Raw genomic sequence first — 19,681 nt, forward strand, 5'->3', positions numbered from 1 at the left:
CATGTACAACTTTGAAGTTTCAATTTCCCAATTTCCACATTTCCATGAAATTTTACCCATGGGGGATGATCCTATAGTTTGAGTTGTTAAAATCAACTCAATTTCCAATTGAAAACCCTACTCTCAATTGTAAAGTTCTCCCATTTCTCATTGAAACAAAAGAGAGAGACATTATACTTAAAAAAAATTAAACTATTTAAAAATTTTAAATAAATTTTTATTTTTTTATAACATTTATAATATGTTATGTCACTTGTTTATTGTATATCGCGTGGTATGTTGATATATCATAATAAATGATAACATGACATATAAATGTAACAAAATGATTTGATCATATAGCATTTTTCGTCTTCCACATCAATAATTAAGGTCAATTAGTTCCTAATTAGTCACAAAGACCTTTTTACCTCAAAGTAAAATTTCATGGATTTGATTAAATATAATAAAAAAATTTTAAAAATTTAAAATTTTTTAAATAATTTAATAATTTTTTAAATATTATACCAAAAAAATTATTACTAATTATCACCATTTAAAGTGTTTTATAATACAGAATTTTGAGTTTTGTTTTTTTAATTGGATGACTCCAACAATAAGATAAAGGTCAAATTGAAAAAATCTAAAAAAGTTATAAACTCCCAATCAAATTAAAGTAAACATTTGATGATTAATTATCAGGTTTCTTAATAACGCGTGGACCCCACCTTACCAACCATTTTGATTGGCTACCTTCATCTCTCTATATATGTTCCCACGGTTACTTGACTTTCTACCCATCTCATTTTACGAGAAAACAAGAGAAGGAGCAAGGAAACAGAGAAAAGACGATGAACGGATACGAGCGCGTGAACAGCAAGGGCGCCAGCAAGGCGGAACAGATAGATCTAGAGTCAGGGGAGACTCTTTACCCGGGAATCAGCTACGGCGAGAACCAGTTGCGATGGGGCTTTATCCGCAAGGTTTACGGCATCCTGGCGGCACAGCTGGTTCTCACCACCGTGGTCTCCGCCTTCGTGGTGTTGTCGGCTCCGGTCAACGAGCTCCTCCGCGGAAATTCTGGCCTCTTACTCTTCCTCTGTTTAATCCCCTTCATCTGTAAATTCCTCTCCTTTTTTTCCTTTTTTGTTTCATTTTGATTTTTTTTTCACGCACTTTAATCTTGGTAAATTCTAAATTTTTTTGAAAGAAATGTTTGTTAGGGTTCCTTTAAATACTATTATATGTGAATTAGAGCAAAATTTTTTCAATTTTTATTCTGAAGTTGTTCTTTTTGAAGCATTAGGTTAAGGTTAGATTAAATTAATCTTTTTCTAGCGTTAGGTTAAGGTTAGATTAAATCCATCTCTATAATCAGGGTTTCGATGGATGAGCAAAGCTGGGTTATTGAATTTATATAAAATGATGATAGAATTTAATTGCAATATATGATGCTTTTAAAGAAAATAGAGAATCGTTTGAAGAAAGGGTTGATGGGATTTATGTGTAGAAAAGATTCTTAACTGTAGGGCTTAAGTAAGGATTTGACAGTTTTCTGCCATTGTCACTGTATATTGATTCTATCTGTTTGCTGCTTTATTCCGACGCTTTTCATAGGTAATTTATAGTTTAAGGACTTATTGCTGTCTCTTTTTGTGTCATTTAATTTGTAATGTTGGGTTTTTAAATAAAGTGTTGTGCACTATTCGTAACAGAAACTAATGCTGGAGACCTTCTACTTTGCTTTGATGATTTGTATGTTGGAATATGATAAAGAGAAGTAGAGAGTTAAGACTTTGAAACCAAAGTAAATACTGGAAAGCATATTAGCAATAGCCTATTGCTTTTGTGTGAGTTTTGTTTACTTTGTTGCTTTCCCATAATAACTTTACCTTTGTTTGAAACTGTTTACCGGCTTTTGTGCTGCAGTTGGTACCAATAATTATTGTAATCAATGGCAAATGACTAACCATTGAGCTTTCTTGTAACTTTTACTAATTTACATTTCTCTTTGTTTGGGTTTAAAATATTTGGTAGTTAATAGTTTTCATGACCTATAATTTTTGTAAACTTAGAACTTAAAATTTGATGCTGTATACCCCTTATAATGACCTAAATTTGCTTTATTTGAATTCTGATAAGTTTGGTAAGATTGGTCTCAGACTCTCAGTAGTCATTGAAGTCATATTTGCCCTCAACCTTATTTTCAGATTGATATTAAACCTGAATAAAACATATCTTTCTTTTAAAATGGTTAAAAGCAGACAAGTTAAGAACTCCCTGACTTTATTTGTAATCTACTAGCTTGAATTATAAAGGCCTCCTTTTCTCCCAAGCATTTACTCATATCTGAAGGAGCCATGTTTCATTTGTTGTGTCACGCTGCTATGCCTTATTGTTACTATAAAACTTAATTCATGCAGTGTTGTGGCCCTTGCACGTCTATCACCAAAAGCACCCTGTGAACTTGATCGTCCTTGGCCTCTTCACTGTGTCACTGAGTCTCACAGTTGGTGTGAGCTGTGCTAATACTGATGGTTAGTGCTTACCTGATGTTTTCTGTTAACAAATCCTAGGTTTAGATATAAATATAGAGTTATACTCTAACTATTTGCTTTCATTGTATGATTTCAGGAAGAATTGTGCTTGAAGCACTGATTTTGACAGCAGGTGTGGTTACATCTCTTACTGGCTACACTTTCTGGGCATCTAAGAAGGGCAAGGACTTTAGCTATCTTGGCCCAATTTTGTTCACCAGCCTTATTATCCTCATCCTAACTGGTCTAATCCAGGTGAGATGTGTCTGTCGTCTACCTATGCAATTGGAAGTTCAACGCTATATGATTATTTGTGCTTCCAAATACTTAAATGTAGGATTCATCTGACTCGGTATATGTTTTATTATCATGCAGATGTTCTTCCCACTCGGCCCAACATCTGTTGCCATCTATGGTGGAATTAGTGCCTTGATTTTCTGTGGATACATTGTCTATGACACTGACAACCTGATCAAGCGCTTCACATATGATGATTACATATTGGCCTCTGCTGCTCTCTATTTGGACATCCTGAATTTGTTCATTTCCATTTTGCGGGTGCTGAGATCTGGGGATAATTAGATGTACAGTATTTCTCACAAGGTGAGATTGGCAAGAAATCATATGGCCATGGAACTATCGTGTGAAGCATAGGAAAAGTATTAATTTTCTATATAGTATATTCTCTCTTGTGGTTTTGTACCAGCACTAGTGCTGGCTGCTCCAATTTGCATTTTCTAACCTGTTAAGTTTGTGATATGCGGATGCATAATTGGGATTATCCCAACTTTACTATTGCATTTCTCTTCTTGTTTGATATCAGTCTCCTTTTTTTTATTATTCTTTAGTAATTTTTGTTCATGAAGCTGCTTAAGTTGGGGAATTGCTTACCCTTGTAGAGATTGTATATTAGCCATTGTCAATCGATCTAGCAATGAACTTAAACAAGCTTCCTAGATTTTTGTAATGGCTGCAGTCTTTGCTTCATGCTTTGCTGCAGATCAGCATCTTGTCTTTGGGCTATTTTCATGCCCCGTTTCTTGGAATGTGCTAATCCTTGAAATTGGGAGTTGGCATATCAAGGAGAAATGTTAGCTAGTTAAAGTCTTCATCTTTCTTATTGGGAGTTTGAGTAAAAATATAAATTCATAGTCCACAAGTAACAACTGAGTAGGCATAAACCTCTCCTACTTTCATTCTCTTCTACTCTCCTTACCATTTGTACCCCAAAGCCTTCATTTCACCTTCTTATTGCTCTTAGGCCGAGACTTGGGTCACCCTAACCTTCCACCCCAAAGCGGGCTAGCCATTCCGCACAACCAATGTAACCATCCCAACCGGTGGTTTTCCGGGCTGCTTATCATCGAATCACCCCCACCTCGCGCCCTCCTCCATCCTCAAGGGCAATGGAAAGAATGGTGAACAAAGAACCATAGAGATATAAGAAACAGAGAGCCGCTTGAGACTTCGGACCAAACAGTTGGTCAAGAAGTTAAAAGGAAATGAGAACCATGCCTAAAATCATATTCATGCCAAATGGGAAAACAAAGGGTCTCATCCCCTAATGAGACAAGTAGAGCAATCACCAATTGAGCAAATATTAAGTTGTACCCCGCATCTCGTTTGCCTTGCAACAAAACAACATCATCCCTAAAGCATATTGGTCAACGTGGGAGACTACAGTGGGAAAATGGTGGCCAAAGAAGGAGAGAAAATGAATGACCAAAAAGAAATATTGCCAATAAGGCTATGCCTGAAGAAAGCAAAGAACATAGGAAGAGGCCAAAGAGGAGGGGGTAGAGGGAACATGGATGAATGGCCTTGAAGATACACATCCCAAAAGCACCAAAATTGGTCTCTAGTGTCAATTTCACTACAAAAAGGCAAAGTTAATGATCATTCATACCAAACTGATAACAAAGTACTTCATAAAATATAAATTAGCATACCATCATTTACCCCAACTACGACCAAACACTGTAATGATAGAAAGAAAGCCCAGAAGATGCATATAGATAATTTGGTATTCAAGTGACTGAAGCAAGGAGCAAGGCAATAAGATTGAGATGAAGAAGATACATATAAATAATTTGGTATTCAAGCGACTGAAGCAAGGAGCAAGGCAATAAGATTGAGATGAAGAAGATACATATAAATAATTTGGTATTCAAGCGACTGAAGCAAGGAGCAAGGCAATAAGATTGAGATGAGTTTGTTGGAATTAGTACGTCTCATTTGACAACATGCTAATCTCTATCAGCACAAAGGAATCTACAACAAAAAGCATAGACATCTCTGCTGAAAATATCTTGACAAAAACCAGAAATTATGAAGAACATACTTGAGAAAGAAAATCAAGTATCAATATTCACTGTTTATTAATCATAGCCTTGAATATTTAGATCAAACATACAACATGTAGACTGACTATTTTGAATCAGAAAGACACAATTCTGCCAATGTTTCACATAGACTGATTTATATTTATGAAAATTCAAAGAAAAAATTGAGTTATACAATTGAATCCAATGACTGAGAAATATTTACATAATGAACTGCAATGTTTATTATCTTTTATCATATGTAAACTATAAAATCTAAAAAACAAAAAAATCATCTTAGAAGAACTTCAATGATTCTAGTATTTAACACTTGATTTTGATCCCTTTGTAGATATCAATATCAAATCAAGCTTTAACGGGCCGATCCTCCTCTTCATCATCAATATCCCAACTCAAATCCTCCTCTTCCTCCGCAACAATCATCCGCTTTCGCAGATCAACCCTATTACCGCTCCCAACATCTTCCCCTTTACTCTCATCACTGCTCCGTATCTCCTCAATCTCATCCCACCCTTCCTCCTCAGGCATTGATAGATTGCTTGAAACTACTGAAACATCACTATCCTTACACGAATCTGCTTTCTCCTCCTCATTTTTCAACCATTTCTCACCATCTTCAGTCAAATTATTCTTCTTCTCGCTCTCTGAATTTCTACTCTCTTCTTCATCATCCTCATCAATATCCCAGCTCAAATCCTCCTCTTCCTCCCCTGAGATTGCACGTTTAACAAGCTTAGCTCTCGCCTCCTCCGCTTTCCTTAGCCTACTCAACTTATAAAAATAATTACTCCAATATCTCTTAGATTCGATTTCATCAGAAGCAACCTCTTTGAAAGTATCTTCAATAACCGAATTTTCTTTAAACAAATCCTCAATTTCCCCTTGTTTTTCTTCCAAATTAAACCCTAATTTCCATTTCTCAAAATCCTCCAAATCCTCCGGTTCCGCACAATAAGTACTTCTATCGGATTGAAGCGCTCGAATTTGCATCTCAAAACGACTGTACCGTTTTTCATTGCTGCTATTATTACTAATATTCAATTTCTTACTATTAGCATTTTCAGAATCAGAATTATCATCGTCGGACGGTGATAAGAACGTGTCTTTACCGTGAGCGATGATCTGAGCTGTTGATTTCCAAACGGAGCTACCGATGTCATCAATGGCCTGTCCCACCGACTCAAGCTTTTCCTGAGCAACAGAGGCGCCGATCTCGAGGGAATCGTTGACGGCTTGTGAGGCTACGCTCCGAATAATCTCGGTCTCCTTCTTTAACCCGGATCCAAAATCCTCCAAGTCCTTCCGGTATGATTCCATCACGGACTCCGACTTGTCGGCAAGGGTTCTCATTAGGCCGCCGAAGCTCCACCTCGATCCCGGATTCGGATTCGGATTCGGGTCGGTGGGTGGATCGGAGAATTGACATTGGGCATCGTCGGAGAACACGGATTTGAAGAAATCCATTGAGATTGCACAAATTCAATCGGAAGAACAGAAGAAAACACTCCTTTTTTCTTTCTCTTTTATAATTCTTTTATATTAATGCGAAATCAGGGTTTCTGAAAGGATAGGGAGAGAGAGAGAGAGAGAGAAGGTTTTGGGGGAGACTTGGGAATTAAGTCACATGGGAAGCTCAGATCATGCCGGTCCGAGGCGATAGGGATTGCCGATTTTGAGAGGTGTTCCAATTTTTCTAAACTTTTCCATTTTTTTTTGTAAAAATTGAACACTTCAGCTTTTAATTTAGTAGAACTATTAATATTACTAAGAATTTGCTTTTAATCACATCTCTAATTACATTATTATAACTAATTTTACTATTTTATTAATTTTATATCAAGAAAATGGCATGATATTGACCCTCCAAATCCTAACTTTGTTAAGCATATTCAAAATAAACATTTATTTTTCAAATTTTTTTAATTTTTAAATTTATTTATTAATGAAATGATAACATTTAATTTATGAATAATAAATAAAATTTTTATAATGATAATCTATAAAATACAAATTTTTTAACATATTTATCTTGTTATGGAAATTTCATGAATATTAAAAATAAAAGTTGAAAATTAAAATTTAAGAATTATGAAACAAGTCTTTTAATGATTGAATTAATGATGACAAGATTAAGACATCCGCGCATGAGTAAGAAAGGCAGTTTGTTATGATTCACTCGTGTAGTTTTTTTTTTTTTCTAATTAAAAAAAATAAACTTTACTTTTAAATAAAAAAACAAATATCAACTAATAAATCAAATATTTTGATATATAATTATTAATTATACAAACCATGTCACTTCTTTAAGCTTGGACACTTTACACTAGATTTGGTAAATACAAAAGTTCAATAATTTAAATCAACTACCTTATTATGGTGCGTAAGATAAACCTTGGTTCGATTTCGACATCAGTTCTAAGCTAAGTGTATCTACCTTCATCTCCGAAACTCAGATTCGAATCATCTTTCTTCCAAAATTCGTATATTAACAAACAGAGAAAATGAATAATATGAGCTTGAATTTAACTTTTGGATGCCCTGATCAAGGGTTGCCAAACCCCATCCTTTCAAATGCTCTGGATGTGCCCAATGGTTCACAGTCCCTTACCTCAAAAACGGCAGGCTGTCAAGTTTTTCTATTTGGGAAGCTTTGCTTTAGTATCTTAGAAAGATAGCTAGCTACCAAGTACCAATAATACAGCAAATTCCATCATATTACTCAATCACTGAAGAATGTTCACAGGATTCCATGACAAAGAACTAACAAACCAAACCTTTACTTGCTAAGGGGAAAAATGCTTCAATTATGCTACACACCCGGGTCATACAACACTTACATGGTATTACACTAAAGCACAATGAGTGGGCAGATGCTCATACAATCACCCTTTTTGGCCACTTAGAAGTCAAATCTAGTTATTTTTTCTTCACACCTTGTACAACAATACCATACTTTCCAGAGACGCTCCTAACAAGATATTACAAGGGCTTACAATTTCTCATATATCCTCTAAAACCAGGGGCTCAGATAATCCTTAAATGCAACTTTCTATCCTTGGCAGACAGTTTCCACACCATGGAAGATCATCACTCAGAATTAGCACTTAATAGAATAGATATCAACGAGAAGGTACCTAGCGATCAAGAATTGGCAACCTGGATACTCTTTCAATTTCCTTGATAATTAGTTCCTTTTCCTCTTCAAATTGCTCATCTTCAGCACCTGTGACAACAATTATTTCTTAACAGATTAGCAGGAAGAAAACTAAAATTCCATTTATGAGAACCATTTAAACAAAGTTTCAAATAGAAAATTTATAACCCAGCCGTGTATCTGGTGCCATTTTTTCAGAAAATGTATGGCCAAAAGATTAAGTACCTTTTCCTGAGAGATTGTGAAGCAAATCCAGCAATTTCTCATGGTTTTTGGCCAGAATAATCTTTACTTCTCTTGGTTTGTTAGGATTAGCAACAAAAACCTGCATGTGATAGCAAAGGAGAAAAACAATACTAGCAATTAGATAGTAAAATCCTTTTCCTTTTATCTAGCTTATATAAGTAATTTGCATCCAACAGTCCAAGTAATTTTATGTCGAGAAGAGCCAACTGGCTTTGAAAATGCAGCAGGAAAAATACTCCTATGCATAATGTGCCCAAGGCTAAATTTCAGTCTGAAGAGGTTATCTTCAACATTAATATCTGAATAGCTTTTGAGCAGTTGAGAACATCTTATCACCATCATAAGATGTGAAGGATTTTCCATTTATTATGACATAGTTTAGGGTTAATTGAAGTGAGAGAAAGAGATAAGAGACATTGGGAACTTTCACAGCCAAGTTGAACAGAGGTTAGCTTGAAACAACTCAGTTCTTCTCTCAATGTTAGTATGATAAACTTACCAAATAAGTTCAATTTGGTGCATACAAGTGCCATCCCATCAGTTTCAAACTAATGCCTACCATCAGGCATCTTTCTTGTCTAATTATTAACTTATCACATTGCCCTGAGACTTATTTACAACAGACACATTCTTAAGAATTCATGCCAGAACATGCACTTGCCTGCAGATAGGCCTGGAATGGGACTAGCAAAAAAGATGTGTCCATGCATGTCTGTTTATGTGTGTGAATGAGTGAGAGGGAGAGGGGAAAAACACCTTGAAGATATGGAAAGCAGAAATCTGAATGTTTTTGCTTGCATCCTGCTTTGACACAAAATAGAGCAGAAAAAAAAGGTCAAACCATACAATAGACAATTTCAAACAAGTTCTTCTCAACAGTTAAGATATTTGATGTATCAAGGAATCAGACTGAGACAATCTTATCCGACATACAAGTTAAAACAGAAAGCTCAAATGGGTCCACTAGGTCCAATGCATTCAAAGTTGAAAAGCCGAAAGAATATTGAAAAAGTTAAGTAGTTTCCATAAAACAAAAGTATCATCCTGCTCTACCACCTCTCACCCTAGCATCACTCAAAGTTGAAAGGCCAAAAGAATATTTAATAAGTTGAGTAGTTTCCATAAAACAAAAATATCATCCTGCACTACCACCTCTCACCCTTGCATCACTCATCTCTCATGTCTCTTCAGGCCCAATAGTGGACAGTGGAAGATGCAAGAGTGTATGATTGTTGAATGTAAATCAGAACCCATTTCAATAAGACATCATGGCTACCAATGGATAATTCAAACCAATTAACACCAAAACAATCAGAAACGAGAAAAGGTCCAGTTAAGAAGAAGCCATACCTTTAGCAATGTCATCATGATTTTCAAATACCGAACTTCTAAAATGTAGCGCTTCATTATATGGGAATTTGGAGGCTCCAAAAGAAATTCCGATAGAAGCTAAATCCAGAAATATTGCAGCATTAAGATATCTTACCAAGCAACAGAGCAAAACAGAGAGAGAGAGAGCAAGAGAGAGGGAAAACCAACCTTTAAAGATTGCCTTCTTGTCACATAATTAGAAGATGTCAAGAGTTTTTCGTACAGATCAAAGAACTGGAACAACATTTTCTCATTAGATAAGGTAACAGAGAAATGGAAGATGAACATTTTAACAAAATCACGAAGACAAACACCTTCACAGCTCTGCAACATGCAGATACACAAAAAATCAGGGGTAGCATTTGATGTCCCTTACCAAAAGGTTACAAACAAAATAAAACATTCTCAAAGAAATTATTTAGCTGAGCAGATCTTCTAGGTTGAAACATTCAATCAACATAGTTCCACTAAAAGTCTTAAAGCAAAATCAGGCTCCGCCTAGATCAGTCCCGAGTCACAAAGATATGAGAGTAGGCAGGTTGTTAATGTACCTCATCATAATGAGCAGTCAAATATTCAGATACCAATGTTCCATGTTTTGTAAGCAGATCCTGAGAAAATTCAATGAAAGATGCATAAGAAGAAGAAAGCATGGAGCCTGAAAATGTATTTGCTTAATCTCAAGTACCAGTAAGACTTAACAACTAATAGATCTAACCTTAAATGTTGAAAATGCATCAGAAGCAACATCAAAGTTGGGCAACTCCACAAATTTGAAGAACAATACAAAGCTAGCAGACTTTAATATGTATCTGAAAAATCACTACAAAATATAACTGGTGAAAAAGTGAAACTTGCTTTTCAGTAAAGACATTTTGCACAAAAACCATGTATATAAAAAGAAAAAAGTGCCCTAGCAGCCAATTTTTCCTCCTTTAATTTACTTGTACTAGTTCATCAACACAAACCAGCTAAAATTTTGACATCTGACAAAAGCAGCAACCAGCACTTTTGAAGTAGAATGGGTGCCAACCTCTAAACTTAACCAGTTCCTGAATACCCAGCATGCAAGGTTCTTTTACTCAAAATCCTCATAATATGCTTTGCACTTGATAATTTAAAACATACCATTTTAGAATACTAAAAAGAGTTTATCTCCAGGAACTTAAGTTTCAAGTTAATACCTTAAGATATTGAAAGTGATCATTAATTAGTCTACCAAGAACTGGAGTCATATCTGGATGTTGAGCTTAAACCAACATATTTCATGTATATTCTGCTTCTTCACTACCTCATCTCAAGAAAGCCTCATGCATAAGAATTGGTACACGCTAGACATCTAAAACCATAGTTGGAAAAGAGTATACAAATGAAATTGATGATATCAATCAAGGTAACATGGAAAGATGGCCAAAATTTAGATGATATATAAGTAACATTTTTAACCCTAGCATTATTTTAGCAACATTATAATATACTTCAATCATATGAAGAAATAGGCATAAAGCTCAAATGTCTTACTGTGCAAGTGTTGGAAATTTGATGCACTCCCTCAACATATTTCCGCAACTTAAAGCAATTTCCTTGTTATCATAGCTGCTTCCAAAAGATAGCAATAAGTCTTACACAACTTTTAATGATTAAATAGCACGCATGATTTTGTCCATGTCATTTCAGTATAAATACTGGTCAATGCCATCCTATAAAGATAAACAACCCACTCTTAACCCAACAAATAGAGAAGAGAGAGAAAGTGTCACATTAAACCAGTTTTATGACCTCTTTATTAAGCACGTAATAGACAACATATTATAGAGATTTTAAAGCTCAAAAATAAAAAAAAGGCATGGAGAAAGATAAATGAGACAATGCATTCATAACCTTACCAAACTACAAGAAAGTCTAGTAACTCCAAATGGTTCTCAATGTACTCCACACAGCAATATGTGGAGTCAACTTTTTGCTTCAACAATATGGACCAACAGTGTACCAAATCCTTTCTTGCCTGCAAAAATACATATTCCATTGGCATGCCTTTAAATAACATATATGAGCCAAATAGTAGAATATCAAGAACTTACTTCCCATCCCAGTATGGGTAATTTGTGAATAACAAGAGAAAGAACACCCTCTTTCGAAATTTCAAGTGCCAGCTGTAAGACTTGATCCACATTCGGTTCAACCTCCCCATCTCCAGAAAGCATGCATCTCATTGTCACAAAATTCTTTTCAACTTCTTCCATAGCCTAAGACAATAAAAACAAAACTATTGATATCCAAATTTTTGAAAATGTAAATGGGTAGTTAACAAAGTACTTGAATGCCTCGGCAGTCCGTTCTTGATTTCATTTCTGAACATAAACCCTGCAATAAAATAAAACCCCAACATTTGCTTGTTGCTAAAACAAAAATCATCCATCCGCAACCAAACATCTTTCTGTCTAACATGTACTGAAAAGTAGGCTAAAATGGTGTTGATCCCATGAGCAAACATTGGCAGGCATAGAAACCAAGCAAGCATTGCCTTCTTTATCCCCTAGGTTTAGAACTGGAAACATTCAACTTGGAGGTCTCAGATTCAAATCTTGAAGTGGACTTAGATGGGAAAGCTAACTCCATTGCTGTAGCTCCATTGCCGTAGCTCAAAGGGCAATGGATTTTCTTATGTACAGAAAAGAAAAAGAAAAAGAAAAAGAAACAAAGCATTAGCCATTTGGTTTTTATTACAACAAATGACATTTGCGAACATTTTCATTACTGACATCCTAATGGCAATCATTAGCATTTCATGCAAGTTGGGAAAGCAAAGAGCTCCAAAGATATGGGAAGAACAGCAAAGTAAATGACATAGCATGTAAAACATCTAAAACAACCAGCAAAATCAATGCCAAAACCATTACCAAATAAAATAATTCTTAAAACCCATTTGATCATTCCAATTTTATAACAAATTTGAAACTCACCCACTTAACTGAAATCCCAAAACAAAAAGGAATTCAAATAATGTATGAAATTGTACCAAATTTGAGCATAAGAAAGAAACCCCAGAAACAAAAAAGTAGACCTTTTCAAGGGCTTTAACTTCAACAACGGTTTTGGTGTCGAGTGCCATGAGGCTGTCCTTGATCGCCTTGGCTACCTCTTGCGGGGTTTTCGGCCTCGACGGCTTGAAGAATGAGAAAGACATGATCGATCAATTATTGCAAATGATATGACCCAAATTCAATTCTCTCAATTTCGCTTCGATGAAGGACTTGTAGATTGAGAAAAAGGCAAAATTAATCGATTGATCTGTTGATCATGGAGACTTTTCACATTTTTGTTTCACTTGAAATTCATGGGAATTTAGGACAACAGAAATTGCTCAAAAAGTGAAAAAGAAAACATGCAAGTCTATGGCAAAAATAATAATAATTTAGTATTCTTTGTTACTATTTATTATTATTAAATAATTGATAAATATAAATTATTAATGCACATTTGACTTGCATCCTTATTACATACCAACAATTGATTTTAACGATTTTATTAAATGATTTTTATATTTACCATGTGCTCATTTTATTATAAATAAAGATTATTATTGAATAATTAAGTTAACATGATTATCTAAATGAACACAAAAAATATATAAATCAGCTTACAAAATTTTTAAACTTGATCACGATTTATAAGATAGTTTTTTTATTTGATATAATATTAAAAAAACTCTTAAGCTATTAAAAAAATAAAATAAATATTTTGTATTATATTTAATCAAATTTGTATGTTTTTATTTTAATTCAAATAAATTTTAATGATTAATTATAATTAATCACAATATCATTTGTTAGTTTTATTTGTCATTTTAAGATATTGATGTAATATGTATGATAATGTAGTGTGTTTATATGACATGACGATATAATTACATGACAACTAATTATAATTAGTTATAACATTATCTATCAATTTCTTTCGTTATTTTACGATATTAACATTACATATTGACATGTTATAATAGATAAGAATATAATATACTGATATTGATATAATATGTATGATAATGTAGTGTATTGATGTGATATGATAATATAATTACATGATAATTAATTATAAGTAGTTAGAACATCATCTATCAAATTCATTCGTTATTTTACGATATTGATGTTACATGTTGACATATCATAATAAATAAGAGCATGATACATTGATCTTATACGATGATATAATTACATAATATTTTCATATTCTACATCATCGTTAGGTGACATAGAAATGATAGGTAACATTTTTTCTAATGATAGTTACTTAATCGTTTGTCACAATAGTCTATTTGATTCAAAACAAAAATATTTATTTAAAATTTTCAAAATTTTTAAAATATTATATATTTTTATTTTTAAATCATATTATTTTTTATAATACAATGTGAAAAGATTAATGTAATTTAAAATTTGAACTTGAATTCACTACATGCTAACATTTTAACTTCACTTTTCAATTTAAGCTCAAGTTTCACCATATGTTAATTTAATTAATTTTTTATTAATTTATTAAGTATTTTTATTAATGTAATTTGTGATACATATGAAAATTATTTGATTATAATTGAAAATTTTACTTGTAATTGTAACTTAAAAAAAATTCAACACTAAAATACAAATCTAGTAATAAAAACTATGAAAAGGAAATATGACAATTATAAGTTTTGTTTATTTACACGTGAAAGTCATTGGATCCTTATGTTATAAAAAATAAGTTAGATTATTTCATAAATCCTATCTTTCCTCAATATTTTAATATAAAAGCTTTATAGTTCAAATTTCAAATTTTAACCATTTAAATGTAAATGAATAAAAAAATTAATTGTGAACATACACATTCTCACCTTTTTTTTTTCTATAGTTTAAGTCGAAAAAACAAAAAGAAAAGAAAAAGAAATACATATTTATACCATATTTTCAATTTTAAATACCCAATAAAATAAATAAAAAATCGAATTGAACAACATATAAAAAGATTATAAATGAAAAAAATATGAAAAATCCTTAAATTTTTATATGATTTTACTTTAAACAAAATATTCAATTGTTTATAAAAAAACTATTAAATCTCGGATCCATTAATTCCTAATAAGATCTTGTTACTCTTAAAATTCGAATTTTAATAATAGATGCATTGACAAAATATCAAATTTAGTAATTAAAAATTTTAATTAGTAAATTTGTTTTATTGTATAATTATATATATAAATAGTAGGATAATTATTATTTTCAAGCTATTACTCCATCATTTATTTATCTTATAATTATTCATTTATCAAATTTATCCAATATTAGATAAAAATAACTCGTCCTATTTTTGGCCAAATTAAAGTCCTTACACGTTTTAATTACAAACAACAATAAAAAAAAAGGGCGGGTGGCATTACCGGGAATAAAATGAAAACGAAGGTGTTTTCCCAGTTGCCTGCCGACTCAACCGATTGCCCAAATATTTACAACGAAAGCTAATTTGTCACTCACACCCAAAGCACGAAGTCTTCTCCTTCCTTTTCTCCAAATCACGTTCGAAAAATTAAATTAAAAAAAAAATTTCCGTTTCGAGATCCTAAAAAGGAAGAAAAAAATTCGCGAAAGTCCCCGATGCGAGGCCATGATTGGATCAACACGTGTCTTCCCGACGAGCTGATCCTGGAGATCTTACGGCGGGTGGACTCCAAAGCCAGCCATGACGCCTGTTCCCTCGTCTGTAAACGGTGGCTCGGCCTCGAAAGGCTCAGCCGCAGCACCCTCCGCATCGACGCCTCAGGAAGCCCCGACTTATTTGTCAAGCTCCTCGCTCAACGCTTCGTCAATGTCAAAGCCGTCCACATTGACGAGAGATTGTCCGTTTATGTACCTGTCAACGTGGTAACAAACCTCGAATTCGTTAAATTGAGATTAATTTGAGAATTTTTTGGCCTAATTTGTAAGTTTATGCGCATTGGAAATGATAATTATTACTATCTTTAATACTTTATTTGATTGAAATAAAAAATCATAATTGATTTAACCCTAAAAACAAATGACTGAAACGTAATATTGATTATAATATAATTAGTATATTCATGTAAAAGGAACATCATTTACATTTGCTATGAAAAAATAATTACATTTTTAATATTTATTTTATAAAATATTGTTTCCTTTTATATCCAAAGGTGTTTCTTGCTTTTTACGTCCAGAAGCAAGAAGGAACGAAATGGACATGTTAAAGAGGTGGTTTAAACTGTTGGTGCAGGGGAAAAGGCGTGGTCGAGATGAGAATGCTATGACATCTCTCAAGGTGCATTATGCTGGTGAAAAAAGTGGGTCCGAAGAAGAGGTGTGTGAATCATTCTGTTTGACGGATGCTGGTCTGACTGCAGTTGCCGATGGCTTTTCTAAACTAGAAAAGTTGAGCTTAATCTGGTGCTCTAATGTTACAAGTTTGGGCATAATGTCCCTTGCACAGAAATGTTACTTCTTGAAATCTTTGGATTTGCAGGTAATTTTTCATTGCGTTGTAGCAGAGAGTGCGTGGTGATATACTTTATCATGTAGCTCATTTTGGTTGTTTATGGCTTATTGTTACAACAAATTATTTCTACTACCTAGTGATATGTATATATTCCGCTGTCAAGTGTCCATCCTCAGTCGGTAATACTTAAACTGCAGAACCATATTCTATGAATTTCTACTTGTCATGTTCAGTAAAAAGTGCACTACATAAACTTCTGTTGATTATGATGTTTTTCTCTAGGGTTGCTATGTTGGAGATCAAGGTCTAGCTGTTGTTGGCAAGTGTTGCAAGCAACTCGAGGACCTAAATTTGCGTTTCTGTGAAAGCTTGACTGATGCAGGATTGGTTGATTTGGCCACTGGTTGTGGGAAATCATTGAAATCTCTTGGTGTGGCTGCTTGTGCCAGAATAACTGACAGATCATTGGAAGCTGTGGGGTCTCACTGCAAATCTCTTGAGACCTTGTCATTAGATTCAGAGTTTATCCACAATAAAGGGATCCTTGCTATTGCCCAAGGATGTCCTCTTTTAAAAGTCTTGAAGTTACTATGTATTAATGTTACAGATGAGGCACTGACGGCTGTGGGAGTTTCTTGTTTGTCATTGGAAATGTTGGCCTTGTACAGTTTCCAGCAATTTACAGACAAGTTAATTACTCTTCTTGGATTTCTTATGCAAGATGATAGAAATATTACCCTAATTGAATTGGATATCCTACGTCAATGTGACCAGTTTGTTTTTCCCCCCTCTAATTCTATCTTTTGGAAAAAAAGTGGAGCTTTACCAAAGTTTTGTTGTCTAATTCTAAGGTCTATGGATTATGTTTAGTGATACATGGTAAGATTGTTGAATATAATTTTGATTTATGTTTCAGGGGTCTTCGTGCAGTTGGGAAAGGGTGCAAGAAGCTAAAAAATCTTACTCTGAGTGATTGTTATTTCCTGAGCGACAAGGGTCTGGAGGCAATTGCCACTGGTTGCACTGAACTTACGCATCTTGAAGTTAATGGCTGCCACAATATTGGAACCATTGGACTGGAGTCTGTTGGGAAATATTGCCCGTATGTTCCTCTTTTACTTTTCTCCCCTGCTACTTTTTAAGGAGGCAAGAGTCCCAGGCTTTAGCAGGAGCTAGGGCTCATACCCAATCCCTATGGTTGGGCATTTTTGGGCTTGCAAACTGTAGTTAATCAACATTTCCAAGTGTCTATAATTTTCTTGAAAATTTTGAACTATGTTAATTCTGAAGCTCTTGATTTTGTGTAGGCGCCTTACTGAGTTGGCTTTATTATACTGCCAAAGAATTGGTAATTTTGCTCTTTATGAAGTTGGAAGGGGCTGTAAAGACTTGCAAGCTCTTCACTTGGTAGATTGCTCTAGCATTGGAGATGAAGCGATTTGCAGTATAGCATATGGTTGCAGAAATTTGAAGAAACTCCATATTAGGAGATGTTATGAGGTCTCTCTCTTTCTCTCTCTCTCTCTCTTCTGATGGAGTTATTCCTCCGCTGACAATTTGCTTGAACCACTACTAGATGCACGATGCTTTTCTTTTGTATGTAACATGGAAATTAGGTGGTTCATTATTTAAAGAATATAGTTTTGATTCAAAATATTCTCAGAAATGTTTTAAGCAAGAATTTTTCAGATATTGTAATGCTTCATCTTTTGAGTCTCCATCTTGTGTAGACTTGCTGGTTTTTTTTGGATGCTTTTTCAGTCGTTTGTTATTTCAGTTTCAGCAATTGAAAAAATGGTGATATAAATCCTTAACTTTTATGCTTTTCATTGTCAATAGGTTGGAAACAAGGGAATCATAGCAGTTGGTGAGAATTGTCACTCTCTCACGGATCTTAGTCTTCGATTTTGTGATAGGTGTGTCTCATTGTACTTTCCCTTCTGCTTAGTTTGTGTGATAATGCTATTTGTCCACACTGCTACATGTTTTCAGCTGTTAGTGAAATTTTTGTTTTGTCTGAAATATGGTGCACCTATTCGCATTTTGTCTAAGCTTAGCTTTTTTACTACTAGGGTGCGGGATGAGGCTCTTATTGCCGTTGGTCAGGGATGCCCCTTACAACATCTAAATGTCAGTGGCTGCAACCAAATTGGTGATGCTGGAATTGTAGCCATTGCAAGAGGATGCCCTCAACTCTCCTACCTAGATGTTAGTGTTCTCCAGGTGTGTCCCCGCCCCCCCCCCCCCCTCCTTCCCTCTCCTTGTCTTTGCTTCTTCACGTGCATGTACTTCTGTTTTACTTTGTTTGTATACCCTGGTCCGTGTGCTGCAACCTCTGATGCTCTGTCCTCCCCCTCAATCCAATTGGTGTTTTCTTTTGCTTGCAATTCCTTTTTAATATTTGCTTATTGATTCCTTTATGGCAGAATTTGGGAGATATGGCATTGGCTGAGTTAGGTGAAGGTTGCCCCTTACTCAAGGACATAGTCCTCTCACATTGCCGCCAAATAACCGACATTGGTCTTTCCCACCTCGTAAAAAATTGCCAAATGCTTGAGTCCTGCCACATGGTCTACTGCCCTAGCATAACCGCCGCCGGAGTTGCCACCGTGGTTTCTAGTTGCCCCAGCGTAAAGAAGGTCCTGGTCGAGAAATGGAAGGTTAGCCCTAGAACCAAAAGAAGAGCCGGTTCAGTCCTCTCCTATCTTTGCGTGGACCTGTAGTTTAGGACATCGAGTTGTGCAAATCAAGCTGACCACGTCTCAAACAGCTAACATGACATGAAGAAGATTCAAGTTTTTACTGTACATGCCTTTCCTGCTTATTTAATGGTTTTTCTTTCTTTTTTTTTTTTTTTGCCTTTTCCAAGTCACTTTCCATGTATCAAGGTTCTTTTTTTTTTTGAAATAATATCAAGGTTCTTGTTGTATGGCATTTTCTTTAATAAATTATGTACATTTTAGTTATAGAAATCTTAGGTTAAGGAATGCTTTTCAAGTTTTCTTTCTGTATTTTCCTTCAAAATATTGTCTAGTTTACATGCTAAATCTTTTTGTTTAAGATGGAAGAATATTGCTACATATTTTGAATTTCACCCACATATTAATCCCATGACACATTGTTGACGTCCGCGAGACATTCATTTTAGTGTAAAAGAAAAAATCAATAATGAATTGGACTAAGAAATTATCAAATATAGTTTGACATGATATAGAAAATTTTAAATAAATTTTAAATTTTTTATTATATTTAATTAAATTTTAAATTTTTTATGATTAATAGTTAATTAAATGTTATTGTTCAAAATAATATTATTTATTATTTTATATCATACAATATTAATATGATATATTGATACATTACAGTGGATGATAATATTATATGTTTAATGTGTTATGATAATATTGTTGTGTCATTTTTATCTTTTAAGGTAGTTTCATGTGAAATAAAAGTGACTATTGATGTTTTAATTAATGATGGATAATCAATCTTTTATTATAAAAGTCTATTTGATTTAAAGTGAAAATATAAAAATTATTTTATTAAATAATTCGAAATTTTTTAAAATA

The 19,681-nt window shown here is 34.0% G+C and overlaps 4 protein-coding genes across 5 annotated transcripts; 2 read left to right on the forward strand and 2 right to left on the reverse strand.

Annotated features, from left to right (window-relative positions):
• Nucleotides 1–765: 765 nt before the first annotated feature.
• Nucleotides 766–3,333, forward strand: LOC18603372 (Bax inhibitor-1 family protein). The gene is made up of 4 exons (XM_007035295.3): nt 766–1,098; nt 2,403–2,516; nt 2,614–2,771; nt 2,892–3,333. The coding sequence occupies exons 1-4, from the start codon at nt 831–833 to the stop codon at nt 3,096–3,098; spliced, it is 747 nt and encodes a 248-aa protein (XP_007035357.1). The 5' UTR covers nt 766–830; the 3' UTR covers nt 3,099–3,333.
• A 1,524-nt stretch (nt 3,334–4,857) lies between these two features.
• Nucleotides 4,858–6,576, reverse strand: LOC18603373 (BSD domain-containing protein). The gene has a single exon (XM_007035297.3). The coding sequence runs from the start codon at nt 6,320–6,322 to the stop codon at nt 5,204–5,206; it is 1,119 nt and encodes a 372-aa protein (XP_007035359.3). The 5' UTR covers nt 6,323–6,576; the 3' UTR covers nt 4,858–5,203.
• Nucleotides 6,577–7,554: 978 nt separating this feature from the next.
• LOC18603374 (Mo25 family protein) lies at nt 7,555–13,041 on the reverse strand. 2 transcript variants are annotated; one of them, XM_088805921.1, is made up of 12 exons: nt 12,694–13,041; nt 11,946–11,993; nt 11,711–11,875; nt 11,516–11,634; nt 11,151–11,225; nt 10,348–10,441; nt 10,181–10,240; nt 9,798–9,863; nt 9,609–9,707; nt 9,015–9,059; nt 8,238–8,337; nt 7,555–8,081 (listed from the first exon to the last, which is right to left on the reverse strand). In XM_088805921.1, exons 1-12 carry the CDS (start codon nt 12,814–12,816, stop codon nt 7,993–7,995), a joined length of 1,083 nt encoding a protein of 360 aa, XP_088662047.1. In that variant the 5' UTR covers nt 12,817–13,041; the 3' UTR covers nt 7,555–7,992. The 2 variants fall into 2 exon arrangements, with proteins under 2 accessions (XP_088662047.1, XP_007035360.1); XM_007035298.3 differs by lacking the exon at nt 11,946–11,993 and having other exon boundaries at nt 12,694–13,039.
• A 2,058-nt stretch (nt 13,042–15,099) lies between these two features.
• LOC18603375 (F-box/RNI-like superfamily protein) lies at nt 15,100–19,172 on the forward strand. Its single transcript, XM_007035300.3, has 8 exons — nt 15,100–15,523; nt 15,894–16,139; nt 16,395–16,801; nt 17,029–17,214; nt 17,420–17,612; nt 17,952–18,028; nt 18,185–18,335; nt 18,539–19,172. The coding sequence occupies exons 1-8, from the start codon at nt 15,257–15,259 to the stop codon at nt 18,833–18,835; spliced, it is 1,824 nt and encodes a 607-aa protein (XP_007035362.3). The 5' UTR covers nt 15,100–15,256; the 3' UTR covers nt 18,836–19,172.
• Nucleotides 19,173–19,681: the final 509 nt, after the last annotated feature.

This window comes from Theobroma cacao, chromosome 4, assembly GCF_053813885.1.
Source record: "Theobroma cacao isolate CCN51 chromosome 4, ASM5381388v1, whole genome shotgun sequence".
Taxonomy (NCBI): Eukaryota; Viridiplantae; Streptophyta; class Magnoliopsida; order Malvales; family Malvaceae; genus Theobroma; species Theobroma cacao.